At 41.7% G+C, this 23,881-nt stretch overlaps 1 protein-coding gene across 1 annotated transcript in view; it reads left to right on the plus strand.

The window, feature by feature from the left end:
• The window catches only part of LOC149313236 (electrogenic sodium bicarbonate cotransporter 1-like), a 241,715-nt gene that overhangs the window by 119,352 nt on the left and 98,482 nt on the right, over positions 1 to 23,881 (plus strand). Inside the window, exon 5 of the mRNA XM_089526331.1 lies at positions 20,834 to 20,969. Coding sequence (XP_089382457.1) covers positions 20,834 to 20,969 — 136 coding nt within the window. The remainder of the gene's footprint in view (positions 1 to 20,833; positions 20,970 to 23,881) is intronic.

Here is a 23,881-nt window from a genome sequence, read left to right on the forward strand (position 1 = left end):
CCTACCCCTCTTCCTCCAACTCCTTTCGAGCCAGGGAGTCCAGACCCAACAGATCAAATTGGGGAGACTCAAGGTCTAACAAACAGACAAAACCCTCTTTCTCCTCCAAGGAGGGAGCGGGATCCAAGCAGCCCCGCAAGAATAACCCCCAATGACGGCGCCCCCCCAGTAGGGGGCAGGCTGCAGGGGTTCAGCCACATCTGGGAGACATCCACCTCGGACAAATGGGTCCTGGATACCATTCGACAGGGCTACAGGATAACGTTCCACCGTACGCCCCCAGACAAGTTCATACCATCTCCCAGATCAGCCGATCCCAGCAAGCACCTCCTCCTGCTGGAGGCCATCAAGCGCCTGCTAGACATCAAGGCCATCGAACCCGTTCCAAGACGAGAGAGGGGACTAGGTTGCTATTCCACCTTCTTCCTGGTTCCCAAGAAAAACGGATCCTGGAGAGCCATCTTGAATCTCAGGGGGGTCAACCGATTCGTCCTGAAGAAAAAGTTCAGAATGGAGACTCTCAAGTCCATCCTAGACGGTCTACAACCAGGAGACTTTCTCTCGTCACTGGACCTTCAAGATGCTTACCTACACATTTTGGTGCACCCTTCCTCAAGAAGATTCCTCAGGTTCAGATATGGCAAACGCCATTATCAGTACAGAGCTCTCCCCTTTGGGCTAGCCTCTTCCCCCAGGGTGTTCACCAAAATCATGGTGGCGCTGGTTGCCAGGTGGAGGAACCAGCGATTACACGTCTATCCCTACCTCGACGACCTTCTGATTCGGTCGTCCTCCAGGCGACAGGGGACTCAAGACGTCACCTGCATTCTCAGGTCTCTGCAGGATCATGGTTTTCTCCTCAACCTAGAGAAGAGCTCGCTGCTCCCGAACCAGCAGATCCACCATCTGGGAGCCATAATAGACACCCAGGCAGGGACGGTGCGCCTACCTCCAGATCGGATCCAGTCCATTCAGGAGGCCATCTCAAAGGCCCTGACCTCCAGGCGCCCCAGCCTTCAGCTCTTGGCTCGCCTCCAGGGTCTCATGATAGCAGCTATCCAGTGCCTTCCCTGGGCGAGATTCCACTCGAGACCTCTGCAATGGCTCCTTCTGCCACACCAACGGGCCATTGCCCTCAAAAGACACAAGACGATACAGCTCTCCAGCGAAGCAAGGGAGTCGTTTCGCTGGTGGATGTCCGATGCGGTTCACCAAGGCCGCCTAATTTGGGGGGCCCCGAGTGTCCAAATCACCACGGATGCCAGCCTTCGGGGCTGGGGAGCGGTCTGCGGAACACAGCTGGCCCAGGGCAAGTGGACTCCGGAAGAACTCACGCACAGCATCAACTGGCTGGAGCTCCGAGCAATTCACTGCGCTCTCCTCGCCTTCAAGCAGACGATCCGTCAGAGGTCAGTGCTGATCAGAACCGACAACACCACGGCCAAGGCTCATGTCAACCGACAAGGGGGAACCAGATCCAGGGCCCTGATGAGCGAGGCTCAATCCCTTCTAACATGGGCAGAGTCCAATCTCATAGCCTTGGAGGCAGAATACCTTCAAGGATCCCTAAACTCAAAAGCCGACTGGCTGAGCAGAACAGACATAGATCAAGGAGAGTGGAGCCTCCATCCTCAGACCTTCCAGATCATCGTCAACAGGCTCGGCCAGCCCATCCTAGACCTGTTCGCCTCCCCCGCCAATGCCAAGACACCCAGGTTCCTCTCCAGATTCCTAACGGAAGGGGCCGAAGGAATGGACGCCCTCAACTACCCCTGGCCACCGGGCCTCCTCTATGCATTTCCCCCGACTCCACTTCTCACAAAACTCCTGGCCAGGATACGCAGGTCCAAATCGCAAGTTATCCTGGTAGCTCCAGCGTGGCCGCGGCGACCCTGGTTCTCAGAGATCCTCGCCATGGCGTCGCAAGGCTTCGCCCTTCCACTAAGGAGGGACCTCCTCGCTCAAGGACAGATCCATCACCCGGACCCAGCCTGGCTACGGCTTCACGCCTGGAAATTGAACGCCACATGCTAGGCGGCTACGGATACTCCCCAGAAGTGGTTGACTCCATCCTCGCATCAAGACGCCAATCTACGAATAGGATCTACGAATACACCTTCAGGTCGTTCAGAAGGTGGTGCAAGCGCAAGAACAAAGACTTCATCAAGGTTTCTGTTCCGACGGTGCTCCAGTTCTTACAAGAAGGCTTTCTCCAGGGCCTGCGGCCCAACACTATCAAGAGACAACTGCCAGCCATCACCTCCATCCTGCCCCATAAGGCGGCGGCCAGGATATCCCAACACCCCCATGTCCGTAGATTGCTAAAGGGGGTCGCCAACAAGGCGCCCCCAACCAAACATAGGTTTCCTTCATGGGACCTCCACCAAGTCCTAAAGGCCTTGACCATCTCGCCTTTCGAGCCGCTGAGGGAAGTAGCCCTCAAGTTCCTGACCTTCAAGACGCTGATGCTGACAGCACTGGCATCGGCTAGGCGTGTGTCTGAGATCGGCGCTCTCTCCGTCCGCAAGGAACTGCTAATCATCAGGCCAGACTCCGTTCTCCTGAGACCGGATCCAACTTTTATCCCTAAAGTCAACTCCGTCTTCCACGCCACTCAGGACATCGTCCTCCCCTCCTTCTGTCCTCGGCCTACAACTGACTTGGAGAGGTGTTGGCATACTCTAGATGTTCGCAGGGCCATAAAAGTTTACCTCAAGAGAACGGCCACATTTCGGAAGTCTGAGGCGCTATTTGTCTCCTTTCGACCTAGCTCTCAGGGCAAAAAAGTGTCGGTGTCTACCTTGGCAAGGTGGATCAAGCAGTGCATAGTCCAGTGCTACAGGTCACTCAACCTACAGCCGCCGGGGGACATCACCGCTCACTCGACAAGGAGCGCAGCTACTTCAGCGGCCCTATCCACCAACGCTCCGCTGGCTGAGATTTGCAGGGCAGCCACTTGGAAGTCCCCGTCTACCTTTACCAGACATTATAAGCTCGATCTCTTCCAATCGGCAGAGGCGGCCTTTGGCCGGAGGGTGTTACAACAAATAGTGTCAGATCCGCCCTCCGCGCCAGCCAGCCCTCCCTAGTATCTGGTCAGCTTTTTTATATCCCAAGATCAGGATGCTCGGCCCCTTCTCTGCTGCTAAATGGAACGTTGGACTTACCTGAGAGACGTCCCTTTACAGCAGAGAAGGTCCGAGCATCCTCCCCACCCTATCTGCCTACTGGCGCGGGTGGGCGGGAGACGAGTTTCTCTAGACCTCAATTATCCTAGGGGGCGTTCGGCTTAAAATCGACTGGGGTTCCTGGGTAGCTCCGCCTGCAAGGGCGGGGGGCCAGGGCCCCGGTCATACCTTTTGTCTCTTTTGTTCCCTACCTGCCTACCAGGAGCCAAGTGGGCGGAGCCACCCAAGATCAGGATGCTCGGACCTTCTCTGCTGTAAAGGGACGTCTCTCAGGTAAGTCCAACGTTCCATTCACTACTTAGCTCGTGGAGAGAGTATATCACTAACATCCTTTTCATACAGAAACTATGAAGTTCAATCATTAACAGCACCAGATAGAAGAATTGTGAAGTTACAGGATCAATTAGGCTGTAGCCAAGCTGAGACAACACTAGATGATATTCAGCAAATGTTGTAAATTATTATTATTTATTTATATAGCGCTGTAGATTTGCACAGCGCTGTACATAAAACAATAAATATATAAGAGTAAGCCTGCCTATGGCGTACACTCTAAGAAATAATAGGATAATACATATAAAATATATAGCAATACAGGAAATGGTTCAATAAAACAGGCAACAAAAAAGAACATCAAATAGCAAGTGACAATCACGCAATGCCTGGGAACGCTTCTCTGAACAGGATGGTCTTCAACTCTGTTTTGAAGCTGGTTAAAGAAGTGATGGCCCTTGCTCGCAGGGGAAGAAGTTTCCAGGAGTGAGGGGCAGCAAGTGAAAAGGGGCGAATCCGAGATGGGGCAGAGGAAATCCTGGGCTGGGACAGCAGACCTTGACTACCAGAACAGAAGGCCCTGTTGGGAAGGTGAGGAGAAAGAAGGTCTGATAAGTAAGGAGGGGCCAGCCCATGGAGGGCTTTAAACGTCAACAGCAGGGCTTTAAACACACTCAGTTCACCATAAGTATCTGTAGTAGTGATGGTGGTGATGAGGATGATAGAGGATGTGTGTTTATTGAACAGGTTTTTAGTCTATTTAAATTATTTTAATTTTTTAAATTTGTTTTCCTGTTAATATGGACTTTATCTGTATACTGCTCTGAGATCTTTTGATCCAGGGTGTGTATACACAAATACACACACACACACACACAGAGTTTTAAATATAAACATGAATATGAGTAAATATTTATTTGAAATGTGCTGGAGGAGAGTTTTACAGATACCATGGACTGCCAAATACATATTTATTTATTGGATATATACCTGTTTGCTCCTGGGATGGAATCCCAGGTGGCTTTTTAAATGAATGGGTATTAGAGCAAATCAAGCCTGAACTCTCCATAGAAGCCAAGATGACCAAGACTGTTATACTTTAGACGTATCACGCGACAATATGACTCATTAGATAAGACAATAAAAACAATAATGGATGGTAAGGAAGAAGGCAGTAGGAAAAGAGGATAACCACACTGCAGATACATAGACTCAATCAAGGGAGCTATGACCCAGGCCTTATATAACAAGAAATATATGAACAGCAACAAGAAATATTTCAACAAAATAAAATATAAATTAAATGTTACTCACACCATTGATAATGGAGATGCATGTACATTAGAATGGGCATGTAATATAGCTGGATAAAGTTTGGTGGCAGCAGTGAACATATATACCAAAACAAAGCACTTGCTATAACAATTGATACAGTTAGGAACTGCAGTAATAATTTTGTAAGGATTGAATCTGAACTTGACGTGTTCCTTTGTGACAAACAATTGATGTGTCAGAATTTTAGTGGTGCAAAGAATTTACTTTCTTTAAAAATCAAAAGCTACCTTGAGCTGGTGAGAAGTTCATGCAGTGCTGAGCCCCTTAAAGCTAATGGTGCAGCTATTCATTTTAGAAGTGTGTGTCACAGTCATAGCAGAACCAGTCTATCCCAATAGGAGGTTGGTGCGTGGGCTGCTTTATACTGACTGAAAGAAAATTTCCAGGATAGAGGATTGCATTGGCATAGGAAGCAGCTTGCCAATTAGATGCACACTGTAGTTGCTTGTGACTTTCATGTAACGTTTTAAACTGTTTTCATCCATGGCTCAGTGCTTCCCATAATATTAGGACCGAAAACAAGATTACACATCTGAAGACCAACTGAAATTGCATTAAACAGAATAAAAACCTAGTCACTAAAAGACCTTAAATGGAACTGCCTCTTCAGTGGTTGATTAAATCTTAAAACATCTGATTGATACTTGGACTTCATAGAACTTCCCACAGAACATGATTTGGATACCAAGATCCACCCTGCCCTACCCTTGTGGTTTTTGTTTGTATGGACAAACATGTCAAGCCAAAACCAGTGATCAGGTAGTTCCAAGAATCTTAAAATTGGTGTGGGGCCTGAGAAGGAGGGAGAGGGATTTCCTGTTATCAGAGGGTTGCATATTTTAAGCAGTGTCATCTGAAAGTCCTTTCAGCACTACCTGAAATGATAAGAAGCAAAGAACTCTTTGTGAGCTTGTGGTTATCTGAATGAGTCTGTATCTCTTCAGTGGGAAGTGATCTTATCTATGTAGAGCTGCCCTTTATGTTGTATTTATTGGGTGTTCTGCCCAGATATATTTACTCTATCTAGGGCTGGCTCTAGGTATTTGGCCACCCTAGGAGAGAAACATTGTCGCCCCTCATAATTATTTTCACCCCTTGATTTCTGCTGTTTCGTTTGTTAAAGCTAAAGATAACATAAAACTTAGGTTCCAATCTCTCGTCATAGTATTGAGAATTAGTCAAAAAGCCAAAACAATATACAAAAAAGCAGCCAAGCAGCCCCTAAATTATGCTGCCCTAGGCGGCTGCCTAGTTCACCTATATGGATGAGTCGGCTCTGAGTCTATCCCGGTTTATCTGTTTGTATCTTAGTGAAGCATCGAGATGGGAAGAAGATTCCCAGTGACTGTACAACCTGCTGATTCCCAAAGCAGATAAATGTTAGGGATATACTTCTCACTTCTTTTGTTCTCGCATATGAGCACATTTTTTTAAAAAAATAAGTTTCCTCATATATTTCTACCACATTCTGTGCCCCCCTCTGGGCCAGTTTAAGCCTTTTTGAAACCCCAAACATGGTGAAAATGTCCCTATATCCACTAGAGATGTTTGGGGACATTTAAAAAAATAATATTTTTTATGGGAGCAAGTGCAGCCCTCCAAAGTCTCTTGGGTCCAAAACATACTGCAGAAATAATCCAGTGTCTGGCTCAGTGCTAGGGAATCATGGGAATTGTAGTTTATTGTGGCCCCAGAGTGCTCTGATATAGAAGGCTAAATGCCTCACAAAACTGCAGTTCCCATAACTTCCTAGCCTTGATCCAGGGCAGTTTAAGTGGTCTCAAACCAGATGATTTCTACAGTGTGTTTTGGACCATAGTGGATTAATGACACATTCCTCTAGCTTTCCACAGTTGCCCACTCCCTGATCTTGAGGAATAAAGTGTTACACCTACTGTATGAGGGTTAATAGTATCTTCTGGTTATTTATTCTCCATGTCTCTCTTCACTCACCCCATCCCACTTGACTCAGTTTTGGCCTCAGCATTTGACAAGTCACAACACAAACTGTAGTTTGAAAAATTTGGAATGAGGCACAGACTGATAATTAAAAAAGGAGAATTCAGGGGAAAGAGGAGAGGATGCAGAAATCCCATTCATCCTTTGGAGACAGTCACAACTATTCATTAAACTGGCCTGAAAGGATCACACAGTTAAGTGATGCCAGGCACTTCCTCCAGAGTTTCCCAGGTTGCTCTTTTAGCAGAACTCTCTGTTCCTCTTGCCCAAAGGAGGCAGATGAATAAGACTTTTTAAGTCATCCATCTCTCTGGTATTTCAGAAGGTTTTTTGCAGTAGGCTTCAGAGTTAACCCCATGGTGTCACCTCAGCATCATTAGCAGCTTAGCAACATATTTTACTGCACTTAAATCTCTCATTGCTCCTTAATTTCTGAAGAGTACAGAGCTGGGGTTTAAACATGACTGAAACATGTATTGCTTACCCTGAAATTTTTAAAAACTTTATTGAACCTTAACTGCTATGAGTCTCTATAAATGAAGGATATTTGTTAGTTTTATGTAATTATTTATAAGTCATCTTTTATGACATAGCCCATACAAAGCAGCTTATATAATTAGGCTGCAAATTACTTTAAATAAAAGTACCTCCACTTTAGTGTGCTAGGACAGACTGCTGCTGCTTGGTATGCACACGATCACTGGCACACTATTCTTTATTACTGTATTCCTAGAGATACCCTCTGGCTACTGAAAACAAATCATGGTGCCAAGCTGTGGGGGGCATTGACAGAAATGAAATACTGCACTGTGGCATATTGCAAAAGCAATGACTGACAATAGTTCTTGCATGAGGTATAGTCAAAACTCCTGTTTCCACAAAACATAATCCAGTAGTCACAAACATGTCTTTTAGCTCCTTTCATTTGTCCTATTGACCATATCTCCTATAGCATCAGTAGAACAAACAGTCTTCCTCTTTGGAATGCTAAAGACAGAGGGAAAATTCATATTGGTAGTAAACACAGTAAATTTGCTCATTTAACAGAAGAACAAAAATGTTCAAAAGTATTCTCTTGGGTGGGATAAGATTACATTTTTTTAAAAAAGAAACATTTCCAATTATTTTTTCACATTTTGGGAATTTTTTGCCGAAAACATTTTGTTGCTCACAAAAATACCAGTGTTATTTTTATAGAAAGTAGTAGTAGTAGTAGTAGTAATAATAATAATCATATCACACCCACCTCTCCCCAGGCAGAGAACAACAATGAGCAGACTATTATACTATTTTCTGGGCAAAAAATGTCTGTGCTATATATATATACATATACATATATATATATATATATAGAGCGCAGAAATTCACCATTTTTCAGTAGTAGTCTCACTGTGCTGAGAGACTGTTTCTTATTATGGATGAGAAATTTTGTGAGAATTGTTAATTCCCTTAATGCTAAGCAAAGGTTGCCAGTTCAAGATTATCCCAGGCCCCGAGGTTTCTGGGCCTAAACCTAACATGGAAGGATGGCCCTTGATGGTATCAATAGATGTTATGCATTAAGCACTAACTGCAGTTTCTCACAGCTTTTCATTTAAACACAAGAGGGGAAGAGAGAAATCTTGGTTGAAGGGACTGTTCCCAGATGAAGGGGAAATGAAGAGATTATTCCTTTTACTTACATAGGAAGATGGGATAAGGAACATTTAATCTAGTCTACATTATTCAAGCCAGAAAGTAGAAGCAGAGCAGTGTGAAGGGTGAGCCCTGTGCCATAAGGACTGGGAGGCAGTCTACCAGAGTATCTTTGCAAGATGCAACAAATCAGTCAGTCCTTACAAATTGTACCAAGTTGGCACTTAGCTCTTTCCTGTTGCCTGATTCCCCCCCACAGGATTTGCATCCTTGCATCTACTTGGAGATGGTCCCTAAAAACTGAAGACTCAGTGCTAGACCCTAAGATCTGACAACCTTATGAAGCACTTCTTTTCTTTCAGCTCATCTGGTGCAGTTTTGCTCGCACTGTTTCTTTCCCCCAGCTTGCGTGAGTCCATTCTGAGGTATATCACTAATGTACCAGTAAATTGAAGTTTTGAACAGCAGTGAATCTAGTGCAAAGAATACTACTGGTCCCTCGAGAAGGCACTTAACAATGGCGGGATACAGACGGGCAAAAAGGGGTGTGTTCATGACGTCATGAAGGTAGAGCCTTCAGACGGCCCTTACCTGAATGCCGCCATGAACACGCTGCCCCAAGCGAGAAGACGCGGCATTAAAAAGGTGCTGCTTTTCCCCGCTTCTTTTCTGTATGCTGCGCAGCTGCGCAGCTCCATCTGTAAGCTGCTGCACCGGTACGCCAGAATTGTTACGCTGCTAATTTAAGTTGCCCATTTAAAAGCTCCGAGTCAGCTGCGTCGCATAATGAGTCGGGGTCCTGGAACATGCGCAGTTTGCACCGAGGCTCTAATTAGAGCGTCAGATGCCATGCAGATGTAGAAGCTGCAGCACAGCTGCACTCTATTTTAATGCTCGTAACCCTAACCCTAACCCTAACCCTAGAGCAACATGTACGCATGCGCTGCTAGAATTGGGGAAAGTTTGGAATTTAAAGTGAACCCCTACACACATTCCTGTGCCATTTTCACCTAACAATAAAAAACCCTTAAAACTTTAAATATTTACATATGTACAAGAGAGGTGATGGGGGATGGCAGGGGGACAGCGGTGGCAGCGGTGACAGCTGTGGCTGTGCATTGCAGATTCAGCAAGAGCACGGGGACCAAAGGAGAGGAGGCATCCATGATGCTGGTGACACTACCAACGTGCAAGCGGACAAGGATGCCAACACCAGCTGATCACCAGCTGGCAGGAGACCACTATTGTTCTTGGGCAGGACAGGGGAAAAAGTTTTAAAGGGGCTTGGGCGCTTTAAATGTGCACATAGGCTTTCTGCCGCCGCTGCGGAGCTGCACATCCGCCAGCCGGCAAAAGAAAAAAAAAGCCCTGTTTTTGGCCGCCCGTGCAGAAGCTGCCTCTCTCTTTGCAGCGTCTTCCGAGGTGGCGGTTTGGAAACTGCGGGTCAGAAACGGCCTCAGGTGAGGCGTCTTCACTGCCCCCCATGTGGAAGCCCCATCACCTGAGCCACGCCCCCGGGGCGGGCGGTCTAGAGGCTCCGTATTCAGCAGAATACACCTCCAAGACGTCTTCCCCTGCCCGTCTGTATCCCGCCAATGAGAAGTCATATTGTCTGCATTTATTGTAGTTGATGTTTTTAGTGTGTATATTATAAAATTGCTTTTCTGTTTATAGTTCAAGGATATTTTAACTTTTGTAAGTCTTAATGATGAGGAATTGTATCTGTTCTTCTTTTAATTTTCCAGTCCCAATTATTACTGCTGTTGTTGTTATAGAATCATAAAATTGGAAGAGACTGAGGGCCATCTAATCCAAACCCCAGCCATGCAGAAATACATAATTGTTTTGTTGTTATTAATATTAATAATAAGTCAAATAGAAGACATGCTGTATTCCAGAGGGATGGGTTAGTTGTTTGTATTGGTGATATTAAGTTTCCTTGTGCAGTACATGAGAAGCAGACTCTAATCTAATTAATTAAAGTTGCTTCCATTTTCAAGAGTCAGAACCTTTTTCTTATGTTTTTATTCTTACATTTAATAACTGGTGGTGGATTTGGTCTGAATGAATAGAAAACACCTATATAGAAGATTATTTTGTAAAGAGGTGTTAATGTCATTTACGATTTGATCAACAAACAGATGGTTAGATCTGCTTTTCAACAAAGCATGTAGTTACATAGATAACCAAATTTCCAACACAGTAAGCAAAACAAGCCCCCTCCCATTTTAAAGGCAACTGAAGGGGGAGGACATTCTATAAGCTTCCCATTGCTTTCAGTGAAAATTTCACCGACTCTACTCATGCTTTATAACATTGAAGCTATCCATCCAAATGGCAAGATGCTTATAAGCATTGTGGTACCCCTCTCACTTCTCTCCAACCCTGGTGCCAGACCTGCCAAATTTCAGACATATAGGAAAAAGGCTTTCAGACACAGCTATCTAACACTTTGCTACATTATGGTTAAACTCAGCCATAAAGCAACATTGGTAGAACAGAGTTCAGCAACTGCTCTGACTCCACCAAGCCTCTGAAGCAATTACAGGAATCCAAAAAGCATCAGTCCCTGTGACACAAGCCATTTGGGGAGTTATATTTTTGGCAGCAAATAGTCTTACATCTTTGTAGCCGTTAGCAATCATGATGGAGTTCGCTGTGGCCTATGAGACCCAGGATAGATGAAGAAATATTAATAATAAATTGGCAAGACTGCAGTTTGGATATGTAGAAATATTCTATTGCTAAGCAAGGGGAAAGAAGGAAAAACATGGGAGAACACTCACAAAACATCAGTAGAATAATATGAAGTGTTTTAAAAATACTGCTTAACATCAAAAATGCCTAACTACGGGCCAAAACACACTGCAGAAATAATCCAGTTTGACACCACTTTAACTGCCCTGGTAGGGAATTCTGGGAACTGTAGTTCTGAGAGGTGTTTAGCATTCTTTACCAGAGAGCTCTGGTGCCACCACAAACTACAATTCCCAGGATTCTCTAGCACTGAGCCAGGGCAGTTAAAGTGGTGCCAAAGTGGATTATTTCTGCAGTGTGTTTTGGCCCTACATTACTTGTTAACATTTGTTTATGAGAATAGTGGGATTAAAAAGACACTCAATTTTTGTTGGCTCTGTTGAAATGTATGGAAGCTCTAAAGAGTCTCTTCACTCACACTGCTTTCAATGGGGTTTATGCGGAAAATATTTTTGATCAGTTGTGCTTCTGCTGGAGTGCTATAGGCTTCTTTATCAAGCAGAAGAAATAAATTAATGTTGAAATACCTAGCATTTGGACAGATACAGACACATACAATTAGCTAAAGTTGCATTCGGAAGTTCGGATGCCCCAACATGTCTCTTTGTCTCTGCAAGATTCCCCCAGTTGTGATGGAAACTGAAGTTTGCCCTTGGGAAATTGAGAGTCTAACATGAACACACACAAGTGACCTTAGCTGAACTGGGAAGAAACTGCTGATGTGTGTGATCTTTAGCTAGCAAGCGGTTAGTATTGGAATGTCTTGCACTTTGGTACCCTTTGCTGATGAAACTAAAAAGATGGGGTGGATGAGTGAGTGGTGAGTCCTACTAAATTTGTTTCATTTTAAGAAGCTCCACTGGAATTTATGAATGAGTGAGAGAATTAATATATGAGAGAAAAAGCTACAAAGAAGGAGTATATTAACATCTGTGGAGAAGCGGTATACAAATAAAATGTATCATTATTAGTATTATATTATCACTCAGATACATTTTGGAATTAGGGTTGGGATGGAAAGGAAGGTAAGATTAACAACAAATAAATGGAGTATGTGCATACAAAATGATAGCTATTCCATACATTACTTTCATTGCATTACAGCTAACAACAGTTCACCTATGATACTTACTTGTAGTCTAAAACATGCTTTTTTAAAAAGGACTGTCTGTGCATAGTGTCTCACTGTGTATTCACAATTAAGCTTTGGCACACCAGAAGTGAAAGTGCTGTCTAAGATTATTGATTTCATGTTTCAGGCATGAAAAAGAGACCTTGTAAAACTAGTGGCTTTTCTTTTTCTTTATGGACCTTTCTTTGGTGGTTTATTGACTGTATGTGGAATAAGTCAGCAGTAAGGCAAGGCCATGAGTTTTAGCTTGAGGTGTTTGTATGTGGCACATGCAGGTCAAACAGGAGGAGGGAGAGATTTGAAATCCATTACTTCAGGTTAATTGCAGTCTGATTTTTTTCCCCGTAGCTTGAGCCTGGGCTGTATGGCGTATGCTTAGTACAACCTGTTCCTTCCAGAGGCCAAGATGAAAATACGTTGTTCTTGCTAAAGAGAGCATGTAAATAACCAATGAACGGCCCATTAATCTAGAGTGGCATTAAAGGAGCATGCGGCAAAGCTTGAGACGCAGCAGACCTTGTGACCCAACAAATTCCATATTTGGATTTTGGACTTTAACATGCTTATTTTAAAACAGAACGAAGCTGACTTTTTTTTTTAAAAAGGAGAAGCTAAAAGAGCTTGTACTGACTTGGTATTTGTTTTAATGCTTTAGGCATTGAATTAGATAGTAATAGAATGTAGAACAGTTCTTTTAAGATCTTGCCACTTTAGCATGTTGGCATTGAGCTTTGAATATGTCTCACTTGTGAACTTAACCCCATGCACACCTCTGTGGCCCCATAGAAGCTATCACACCAGTGAGAAGTAGTTTTACTTCACAGTACTTCAGGATGTTTGAATTTGGAGAGTTTGTTGTTGTTAGCCACCTTTGAGTTGATCCCAAATGATGGTGACCCCTTGGAGCTTCCAAGACTCCCTATCATCCACTGCTTTGCTTAGCTCTTGTAAACTCATATCTCAGACATTCTTAATAGAGTCCATCCGGCTAGCATACAATATTCCTCTCTTTCTACTACTACTTTCTAGTTTCCTAGCATTATTGTCTTTTCCAATGAGTCATGCCTTCTCATGATGTGACCCAGGTACAACAACCTCAACTTAATAATCTTGGCTTCCATGGAAATTTCAGGCTTGATTTACTCTAAGACCAATTTGTTTGTCTTTTTAGCTTTCCATGGTATCCTCAGCACTCTTCTCCAGCACCACATCTCAAATAAATTGATTTTCTTTTTATCCACTTTCTTTACTGTCCAGCTCTTGCATCTGTACATGGCGATAGGGAGTACAATGGCTTTTAAGATTCTAACTTTCATGTTCAGTTGTATATCTTTACTCTTTAGGATCTTTTCTTGCTAAACTACTGTAATTATTAATCCCCAAATAGAAGGACAAAATATTTGAGGATTTGCATCCCTATAATTGTCTAGAATCATATTTTATTGCAGAATTCACTCAGGACTAGAAATATGATTTAGCCATTACATAGTATTCTATAGTATGGTCTGTAGACTCTAAAGTATTGTAAACTATGTCTCTAATTTTTGCAACATACTGTGTACCGTTAAAAAAAAGGTGAAAAAATTCTGGGGTAATTTTTCCCCACAACAAATCTATTGCTTGTTTGCCATTGGAATGCTTTTTGTGCCAGCCAGTGTAATGTACCAGGACAAAAAATGTCCCACAGTATATTTCAGTAAACTGTGTTGCTAAGAAGCAGAAATGATGGATTCTTGTTGTTGCTAAGTTTGTCCTTTTTTTGGAATCCAGGAATGAATTCAGGAAGCACAAGAAGTGTACATCAAACACTATTGCTAGCCCAACCACAATATTGCTAACTTATTGGGTCTCTTCAGAATTCCAGTGAGTCAGAAAACACACCACAATTTACTAAATGCATGGTGTTTTTTAAATACAGGTACATGATGGAAAACATGGTGCAGAGGATTATAACATGCAGCATCCTATTTGCAATCTGAAATGGCATAATATGGGAAAGATTGCATGATGTGTTAGATTTGAACAACTCAGAGGCATGTAGCGACTGTGTGAAAAGAGTGCCTGCCTGAGGGCAGTTTAGGATTATGTCAAATTCAGGAGTTAGTTCAAGGTGCTAAGCCTTTTGAGTTGTGACACTAAAACTGTGGAGTTTCTTTTCTAAGGTGGTCTACCTAAAACCTAAGTTTATCATCTTTCAGAATGTTTTTTTTAATTAGCAAAAAGTAGAAATGTATACTGAAATTTTACAAGTTTATTGAAAAACAGGCATACCTTGTTAACAAAGCCTTTGACAGTGATGCTCTTTCCTACAGTCTTTTAAAACCAGACAGCCCCTTTTATCTTCTAGTCCTCTGTCTAGCTGTAGTTTTTTTTAGCAGCACCATTATTGGGAAGACAATGAAGGAGGGGTGGAGAAACAGGCTTTCAGTATCGAGTTGCAGCAGCAGACAGCACAAGGACTCAGCCTTCTCCTATACACTTCTGCCCCCCAACATGTTTCCCCCCATTCACAGGAATCTCAGTCTTGACCCCCATTCATGTAGGGCACTTTTGATTTGGGCTGAAAGTGGAACTACTTTAACCTGAAACTTGTTTCTGTGAAACTGCCTGGCTGTTTCGATGAGCTAATGGACAATGGCATACTTTGCTCAATGCAGTGATGGCTCATAATTCTGATGTTTGTGGGGTGATCTGCTCTGTGTTTCAGTCTAAATTTTAAAGGAGACATTGACTGTGCTGGATTCTACCCCTAAAATAGGTTCAGCACATTGTATACCCACCAATGGCACTTTTCTCTGGTGGTGGAAGTAGACAAGATCCTGAAGTATAAAGATATATCACTGAATACTAAAGCTAGGATTGTCCATGTCATTGCATTTTCCATTTCTCTGTATGGTTGTGAAAACTGGACAGTGAAGAAAGATGATAGGTAAAAAATCAACTTATTTGAGATGTGGTGCTGGTGAAAAGCTCCATGGATACCACAGATTGCTAAATAAATGGGTCCTAGAGCAAATCAAATCTGAACTCTCCCTAGAAGCCACATTGACTAAACTGAGACATTCATACTTTAGCCATATCATGAGAAGACATCATTCACTAGCAAAGATAATAAAGCCCAGCAAAGTGGAAGGTGGTAGGACAAGACGAAGACTACATTACAGATGGATAGACTCAGTCCAAGAAGCCACAGCCATAAGTTTCCAAGACTTGAGCAGGACTGTTGATAAAGTGATTTGGAGGTCTCTCATTCATGGAGTCACCATAAGTTGAAGTTGACTTGACAGTATTAACAATAACAAGAACAACAACAACATATTGGGTAGCTTTTAAAAAGCTTAGTCTAAAATCCAGAATGGATTTACTGCCCCACTAACATCAGAACCTCCAGTTGCCCCTGCCCCACACATTAATGTTTTGCACCCCTACTTTTCAGCCATGTTGATGTTTCAGGCACAACGTTGTGTTCTCACATTTATGGGACAAGCAGCTAGTAGTGAGGTATTGCAGTGGGAAACAATGTGTGAGAGCCAGTGTGATGTAGAGTTTTGAGTGTTGGACTACAACTCTGGAGAACAGGGTTTGAATCTCCACTAAGCCATGGAACACTACTGGGTCACCTGGGGCAAATCACACTCTCTAAGCCTCAGAGGGAGGCAAAGGCAATTTCCCCCCCGACAACAAAACTTGCCAAGAAAACCTGTGATAGGCTTACTTCAGGGTTGCCATAAGTTGGAAACGACTTGAAGGCAGATAACAACAACAACAACAAAAGGAAAAGCAGCAGGAGGGCAGAAGCTTCTGCATACAAATTGAGCCTCCTCCAGGAGTGGGAATAAGGCAGGAGTAGGAATTCTGCAGCCTCTGGATGGTGATGAAAATGATGAAAAATAAATAAAAAGAGAACAAAAAAATATATAGGTCAGCGCCTTCCTTTAGTAAACTATTAATATGAATGGGCCGGAAGGTTCCTTACCTAAAATAACTATTCTAAAGGAAAGGAATATTGTTTCAAGAATGACTCAATGCATTAGTACAATGTATAACAATAAAGACACCATATATAACATACAGGTAAACCATTTAAAAATAACTAACAAAATATACCAGAAGCTATAAACAATAAATCAACATTATGATAAACAATTCACAGATTAACTATCACTTGCAACAAGAAATGGTAATCAGAATTGTAACAAACACAGACAAGTAGTGTATATGATTTTCACCAAATTAAATGTTCAAATAGAAGAAGAGCAGTAGTAAAAAGGATGGCAAATGCCATGTGAATGATGATAGGATTTGAAAAACGGAACTAATACGATCACTCTGGGAAAATGGCCTGAAATTAAATAGAGAACTAGAACTAAATAGGCTAAGACAGTCCTGTAATAAAGACATGGAAACTGCCAGAAGTGTAAATAGTGGAAACTAGACTCCTTGGATCTCATGTGAATGACAGAAGATGTGTCATTTACACCAGAAGTGGGCTGAGAAGGACCTGTGCCATGTCAGGGAAATATGGGCAACATTTTTGGTTCCTTCTGCTTATCTGCATCATTTATTGTTGTTGCTGTGTGCCTTCAAGTCATTTCCAATTTACAGTAATCCTAAAGTGGGTCTTTTCTTGGCACGTTACTTCAGAGGGTGTTTGCCACTGCCATGCTCTGAGGCTGAGAAAATGTGAGTTGTCCATTGTCACATAGTGGTTTTCACTGGCCCAGCCAGGGTTTGAACCCTGATCTCCCAGTGTCCCAGCCAGATGGACATTCCAGGATTTTACAGGTTTTCTGGGACTGAAAAGAGGGTTTTAATTTGGAGTGGCAGTGTGAGCCCCCTCCCCTTCCACAGCACAGCATATTCAAACTGTAGAAGCAAGTCTAGAAGAAACTCATAGAAAGGTGTAGTGGGCCTACCCTGCTAGGGGTAGGTACTTTAAAGTCTCAGTAGTCTTAAGAGACTGGTTTTCTCTTCCACGGCATATTATTTTTACCAGTTGCAGAGTTTGGGAATTATTCTATAAGCCTAAATGATTTCTTTCCTCGCTTACTTTTTCTATCTTTAAAGAAAAGCCCAACAGAGGCACCCAAGTGAAACAAGAAAATCCATCTGTATCTATCTCTCTGTATTTTAACTACAGGTTTTGTATCCTTTATCCAGAAATCTTAAATACTCCAAAATCCAAAATTGTCCATATGGATGACTGAGATAGTGACACCTTTGCATTCTGATAGTTCAGTATATACAGACTTCGTTTCATGCAGAATTTTTAAAAAAATAATGTGTGTTTACCTTCAGGCTATGTGTATAAGTTGTATACAAAACAGAAATGAGATATCTCCAAGATATCTCATTGTGTATATGCGAATATTCAAAAATAAAATAAAATAAAATAAAATATCCAAAATCCAAAACAGTTCCAGTCCCCAGCATTTTGAATAAGGGATTCTCAGCCTTTATAACCCTTGCCTAGTTGATTAAAGTCAGCCATAACGTCTTCATCACAACAGGAGAACATTTTAATCTGTAGGACTGCAGATTAGGCAAACTGTTTTTGTTTTGATTCTGGTGTGATAGGTAATAAAGAAGAACATGCCAATGATATGTTTATCCCCTAAAGAGGACAGTGTACTAGAATTCTGTTAGTGGTTTACACCTCTTTTGTGTGTGTGTGTCTCTGCATGTCATTGTGGAGGCCAAAATTCTCTACTGATCTTGCACAATGACTGAATCCTCCTCCAGTGCACCTTCTGTAGACCCCTCTAGCATGGCCATTTACTGGTTGATAAAAGATTGGAGAGGACAGCAGAGAAACATCCAGTTATGTTCCTGTAGTTGGATGCAAATGGAGAAAATCCCTTATGCCACTTTCAAATTTATCAGGAGGTCCTGTAGGTGATCCAAAGATTCAGCTTTATTGAAAGCAATGTATTTGTGTCTCACCCTCACCCTATAACAATGATGCCATCCTCTGGGACTTCCATAATGCACACCAGAAAATGTTTATCACTGTGCATCCATGTATAAGAACATAGCTGGATGCTTCTCCATTGCCCCCTTGCTCTTCACCAGCCAGAAAATGCTACAGGGGGTGCAGCTTCTAAAAGGTGGCTTTGGGGGTTTGGGAGAGGAGAGGGGACATTGCATAGTTCTGACTGATGGAACTTTGAACTACGTACATCACCCTAATCCAGGATCTCAGCATTTTTTTTATTTCATACAGCATTTTTAAAGTCACAAGTACTGAGATTTTATTAATCTTAGCATATCTTCAAATCTAGTTGCTTAATCTGAAGACAGTTATCTGATCAACTGCAATCTTCAGCGGCCAACAGTACTAATTTAAACATAAGTTACTGGCATCTATGCCTCAACACATTATTGAAATAATGGGGTGTTTAGGTTCTAACTTAAGTGGTATCAGCTGTCTAGTTTTTTTTTTATATGCTGTAAACCGCCCTGATCTCATGGAAGGGCGGTATACAAATAAAACATTTATTATTATTTATTTATTATTATTTATTAGTTTTCACGGCAATGAGGTGTAGTGGTTTGAGCATTGGACCATGATTTTGGGGGCCAGGGTTTGATAGCTATGGATGAAAGATGCTGGGAGTTGCAGTTTAACAATACAGTACCTGCAAGCTGGCACAGTTCCCACTTCTTTAAAATGAGAGAAAGATGGTTAAGAATATAATGCCTCAACATATTATTTTTTTTTTGGGGGGGGGTGACAACTGTCAGAGCTTAACAGGGCATTTACTGAATGGGATTTGGAGCCTGAAGGTCAAGTGTGGGTTCAGAAGAACACGCCTGAGTGTCAAGGAAACTGTTGTTTGTCCAGACAAAGTCCCAGCCAGACAGGAAAGTGTTTACAGTCATTTCTGTTGAAGAGTGTAATTGACTAGTCTGAGGGGACAGAGGCATATGGGAACTCTTTACTGTTTGAGAGGTGCTTTATTCAGGTAACCTGGTGTCTCATCATTCAGGACAGGTGAGCACAGAGCCAGTCTCTTACCTCTAGCTGTTGAAACTCCTGGTGCTCCTGTACTATTTGATTTTGACTGATGCATGGAAATATTTTAATAATTTGCTTTTGCAAGTATATCAGGAGTAGAATTTTTTTTGAAAAAAATAATCAATGCAGCCCTTTCCAGCTACACAGATTTGTTCCTTTGATGCATTAAATTAATCCTTACTCTTCCCCCCACTGGAAGATTACTCCCCATGCCCCCGAGAGCATTTTTTCACACTTTGGGGCTCTGGGCCTCCCCACAATGATGCTTAGGAACCACATCTGCACTTTGTAAACCTTGATGAGAAAAAAGTGTATCACCTAATTTCTACAGGGATTTTTATTTCATATCACAAAACTTTTTTCTTTCTTTTTGCTTCAGTAGACTAAAAGAAATTGTTTAAATGTGATGCAGCAAAAATAAGGAAGACCTGTGTCACATATTTATTTTACCATATGATGATAGGGATCAATAGATCTGAGAAAGACTAAGGCACTACTGTAATCTTTCTTGTTTTCTCTACAACAGACTAGCAGGGCTACACCTTTGACAATTTCATGGGAGGTTCAGAATTAGCTATATGGAGCTGCATCTGATGAAGTGGCCTCTGGTCCACAGAAATATATTAGCTTTGGTTCCTTGTTGAGGGTACAAGTGTTAGGCCTATGTTTACCTCTGCAGAATAAGTTGAAGGGTTTGAAAAGTTGTTTCTCCTCTCTTTTGTGTAACAAGTCAAAAGAGCTTATTCCCTGAGTATGTGTGTTCATTTTGGTTAAACAGTTAATGCAACTCTTTTTGTAGTTATACAGTCGATGTTTACCTGTAGATGGGCTGGTTGCTTTCTCCATGCCTCCTTTTTCATCCCTTTCCCTCTTTTCAGTGTCTTTGATACTTGACTAAATGGACCAGAGCACACAGCCTCCCATGTCAACGAGGGAGATGGTCTATTTTGTTAAATATTCCTTTTTACACTGGTAATGAGTCTTGGAGGGGGCTACATGCTGCCTGGCAAGCCAATGAAAGTCCCAGCTTTGTACAAAAAGGAGGGGGGAGTTGGCAATGGGAAGCCACTTCCTCTTCATGGGGTGCTCCCCAAATAGTTTGGCTCAAACTGGTTCTCTGCCTATAAAGAAACAGACTTTTAAAGGACCTCAGCTGATGAGAGTACTAAAGGTCTCCGGGCATGCACCAAAGAGCAAATTGGTGCTGAGCCTAGAAGTTCTCTTCTGTTTTTGACAACAAGCTGCGTGGGTTTGCAGTGAACACACAGCTTAAAGGAGTGGGGAAAGAAGACACATGTACTCTTGAACTTTACCCCGAGCTTGAAGTTTTTAGAAGTAAGTGTAAGAAAAAGAGAGACATAGACACATCTAGGAAATAGATAAAAAAGCAGCAGACCCCACTCAGAGCTACAATGTCAGATGGAGCAGACCAGAAGGAGAAGCAGCCTAATGGATGTGGGGAGAAGGGGAAGGAGAGGAACCGTGCTTCCTTGGTCATCCTCCAGTCCGTTAACCGCAGTATTTTCACCTCTGCAGTCTCCCCTGCCGCTGAACGCATCCGCTTCATTTTGGGTGAAGATGATGATAGCCCCGCACCACCCCAGCTCTTCACGGAACTGGATGAGCTACTGGCGGTTGATGGGCAAGAGATGGAGTGGAAGGAGACAGCAAGGTGAGTATGACTTTGTGGGTCAGTTGCATATTTGGGGTTTTTTTTATGGATGGTGGGAGAGCTCTGAAGAAGACATCAGAGCCCTTACAGAAGAACCTGTAGTTGTGGAGTTTCACAAAACTGTTCCCTGGTATTCTGGAAATCATGTCCAATGAAAGGGTACCTGAGGATTTATCCAATATTTCTTACCATTTTTTTCTGCTGGTTAATGGAACTGCTAAGAGACCTGTGTCTATTCTATACCTAGCGAGAACAGTGTTTGTGTCTTTTCTTGTACATTAAGGTAATATTGGTGAGAAAAGGATTCTAACTTCTGAAAAACAGCTTTGAAATACCCTTGTTTTTAAATAACTGTTATAGTGTATGATATGATCTGAGATGTAACCTGTTCAAATCTCCCCCAAAATCCTAACTCACAAAAGTTTTTCTCCTTAGGCAAAGTTTTGTCTCAGCCTCAGTTCTCCATCTGCAGTATGGGGAGAATAATACTTACTTACTTCACAGGATTGTTGAGATAGTATATGTGAAACACTTTCTTCACTCAAAAAGCAAGATAGAAATGCCGTCTTTTTTGCATAGTGTTGTTTCTGTAATCTACAGGATAAAAAATGTTAAAATGATCAAATAATTTTAAACTGACATAATAAACTGCAACACTTGAAACATTATGTTGCTTCTTTTAGGTCGGTTTAAATTAAACACTTCTGAGTTTGGGTATAAATTTAAACAAGCAAACAAAACTAATTTTTAGTAGATTCAAATTGGTTTATAGCCACTTGGAAACAGTGCATACAGATAAACTGTGGTGGAGTGATGACATAGTTGGACAATAATTAATCATGCCTCCATCAGTATAATCAAGCTAGCAATAATTCCAATAGAGTTTGCTTCACTGAGCCTTCCTGTGATGTAACTTAGCTGTTTATTTTTTCTTTTGTGGGAAAAAAACTCTGTGTCACATAAACCATTGGAGAGTGGAATGCTGATTCAGTATTTTCCAGGGTCCATGTTCCCTCTACACTTTTAAATATTAGCTTTTTAGTTTTCTCTTATTATTGGAGCTCTGTTAATCTACTGCTACACATTCTATCACGATGCCCTTCTATTATGTTTGAAAAGAGTAATCCCCTACCTATGACTGTGATCTTGTTCTTGTTAACTCCAGCATTCTTTCTTCTCAGAACAGTTTCATACATTCTGATTACTGTGGGAAAACACCGGTGTTACCCACTGATGTCTCTTGTATTAACTATGTGGATAATATGGTACACACTCACCTTTCTAAACCTGCATATATTAATCAGGGAAATCTGAGTGAATGACATTTTGTACATATGTGTATGCAATAGCTAATACTAACAGAATTTCCCATGTAATCCTAAAATGATGTCCTTCCCTCAATAGATAAAAGATCTCTTATATGGATGTGTTATTCTGGGATTTTGCCTGTTGTGTTCTGTCTGTTTTTTGCCTTTGTAATTTACCTCCAGCTATTCTAAAATAGTACTTATATTTGACTATGGTACCAAAAAATCCATCCATCCATCAATCCATCCATACATACATCCCTTTATTTATATCCCACTTTTCTCACAGATTGGGAGTCAAGGTGGCAATGCAGAGGCCTGCAGCTAAATATGTTTTTGAGGAATTTGATCTTTGTACATTCTGATGTGAATGGACCTGATACATATCTTTTGTGTGGCTCAGTATTCAATTGTCCTCCTCATTTCACAGTTGTCTGGATTTTGTGACACAGTTTTTGGATTTAAAAAAGAAGTACCAAAATCTGTCTGTCTGTCTAGCATCTGTTTTATTATCAAATATATTTAGAAATCTCTCAATTTTGTGATGTAGTCATAGTTGTTAAAAAATGGGCCAAATAAAATAAATAGTGTGCCCTTGGTATCCTTTGAGGTTTGATTCCAGGACCCCTGAGGATACCAAACTCTGTGGATGCTCACGTTCTGTTATATATAATGGGGAAGTAAAATGGGTTTCCTTATATAAAATGGCAAAATCACGGTTTGCTTTTTGGAATTTGTATAGGTTTTTATAAATATTTTCAAGCTGGGGATGATTGAATCTGTGGATGTAGAGGGCCAACTATATATTACTATCAGAGGCATTTAGAAATGCATGAATTTGAGTAAAACATCTAGAGATGGGCATTTAGAGAAGAAAATATATTAGAAATATGTATTTAAATGCCACCAGATATTATATATCTGGAGAAATCAGGAAGCAATGGACTTGATGAATAAGCTAGTAGGAAACTGGCATGGATTGAATTAAAGCGATGCTTCTCTCCATTCTTCCATGCTACCTGATAGTTGAATTGACCATAGATTCAGTGTTCCTGCAATTCAGTCTTATTCATCAGATGCTTGCTTAATCTCAAAATGTTAAAAGAAATTTCCTTGTTGATGTAGCTGAATGCGATTCTGAGATTCTGTGCTTCATTCATATCCAGTTAAGGTGAAGTACTCAGATTTAATCTGATTTTACACAGTGGTTGCAGATCAATTTACTTGGAAGTAAGGCTGGGTTTAAGGAAAAGAGGAAGACCACATTACAGGTAGATTGACTCAGTCAAAAAAAACCATAGCCATGAGCTTTCAACACCTGAGCTGGGCTGTTAATAATGGGTTTTTTTTGGAAGTTTCTTATTCATATGGTCATAGGCTCATTCATAAACTGTGTTTTGTTTAACTCAAATTGAGAAGCTCTTTGGGTCCTGTATTTGGATAATGGTGAAATATCAAACAAACAAACAAACAAACATAGTTGCCAGAAGTTGAATTCAACTTAATGGTGTATGACAACAACAAAACAGGTTGGATTTTTGCATGAAATCAGTAAAGCTGCATAATGTTAAATCAATCCAGGTTAGGTCACCCTGATAAAGGGAT

The sequence above is a fragment of the Sceloporus occidentalis genome, unplaced genomic scaffold, assembly GCF_023333645.1.
Source record: "Sceloporus occidentalis isolate IW3139 unplaced genomic scaffold, rSceOcc1.0.p SCAF_5, whole genome shotgun sequence".
NCBI lineage: Eukaryota > Metazoa > Chordata > Lepidosauria > Squamata > Phrynosomatidae > Sceloporus > Sceloporus occidentalis.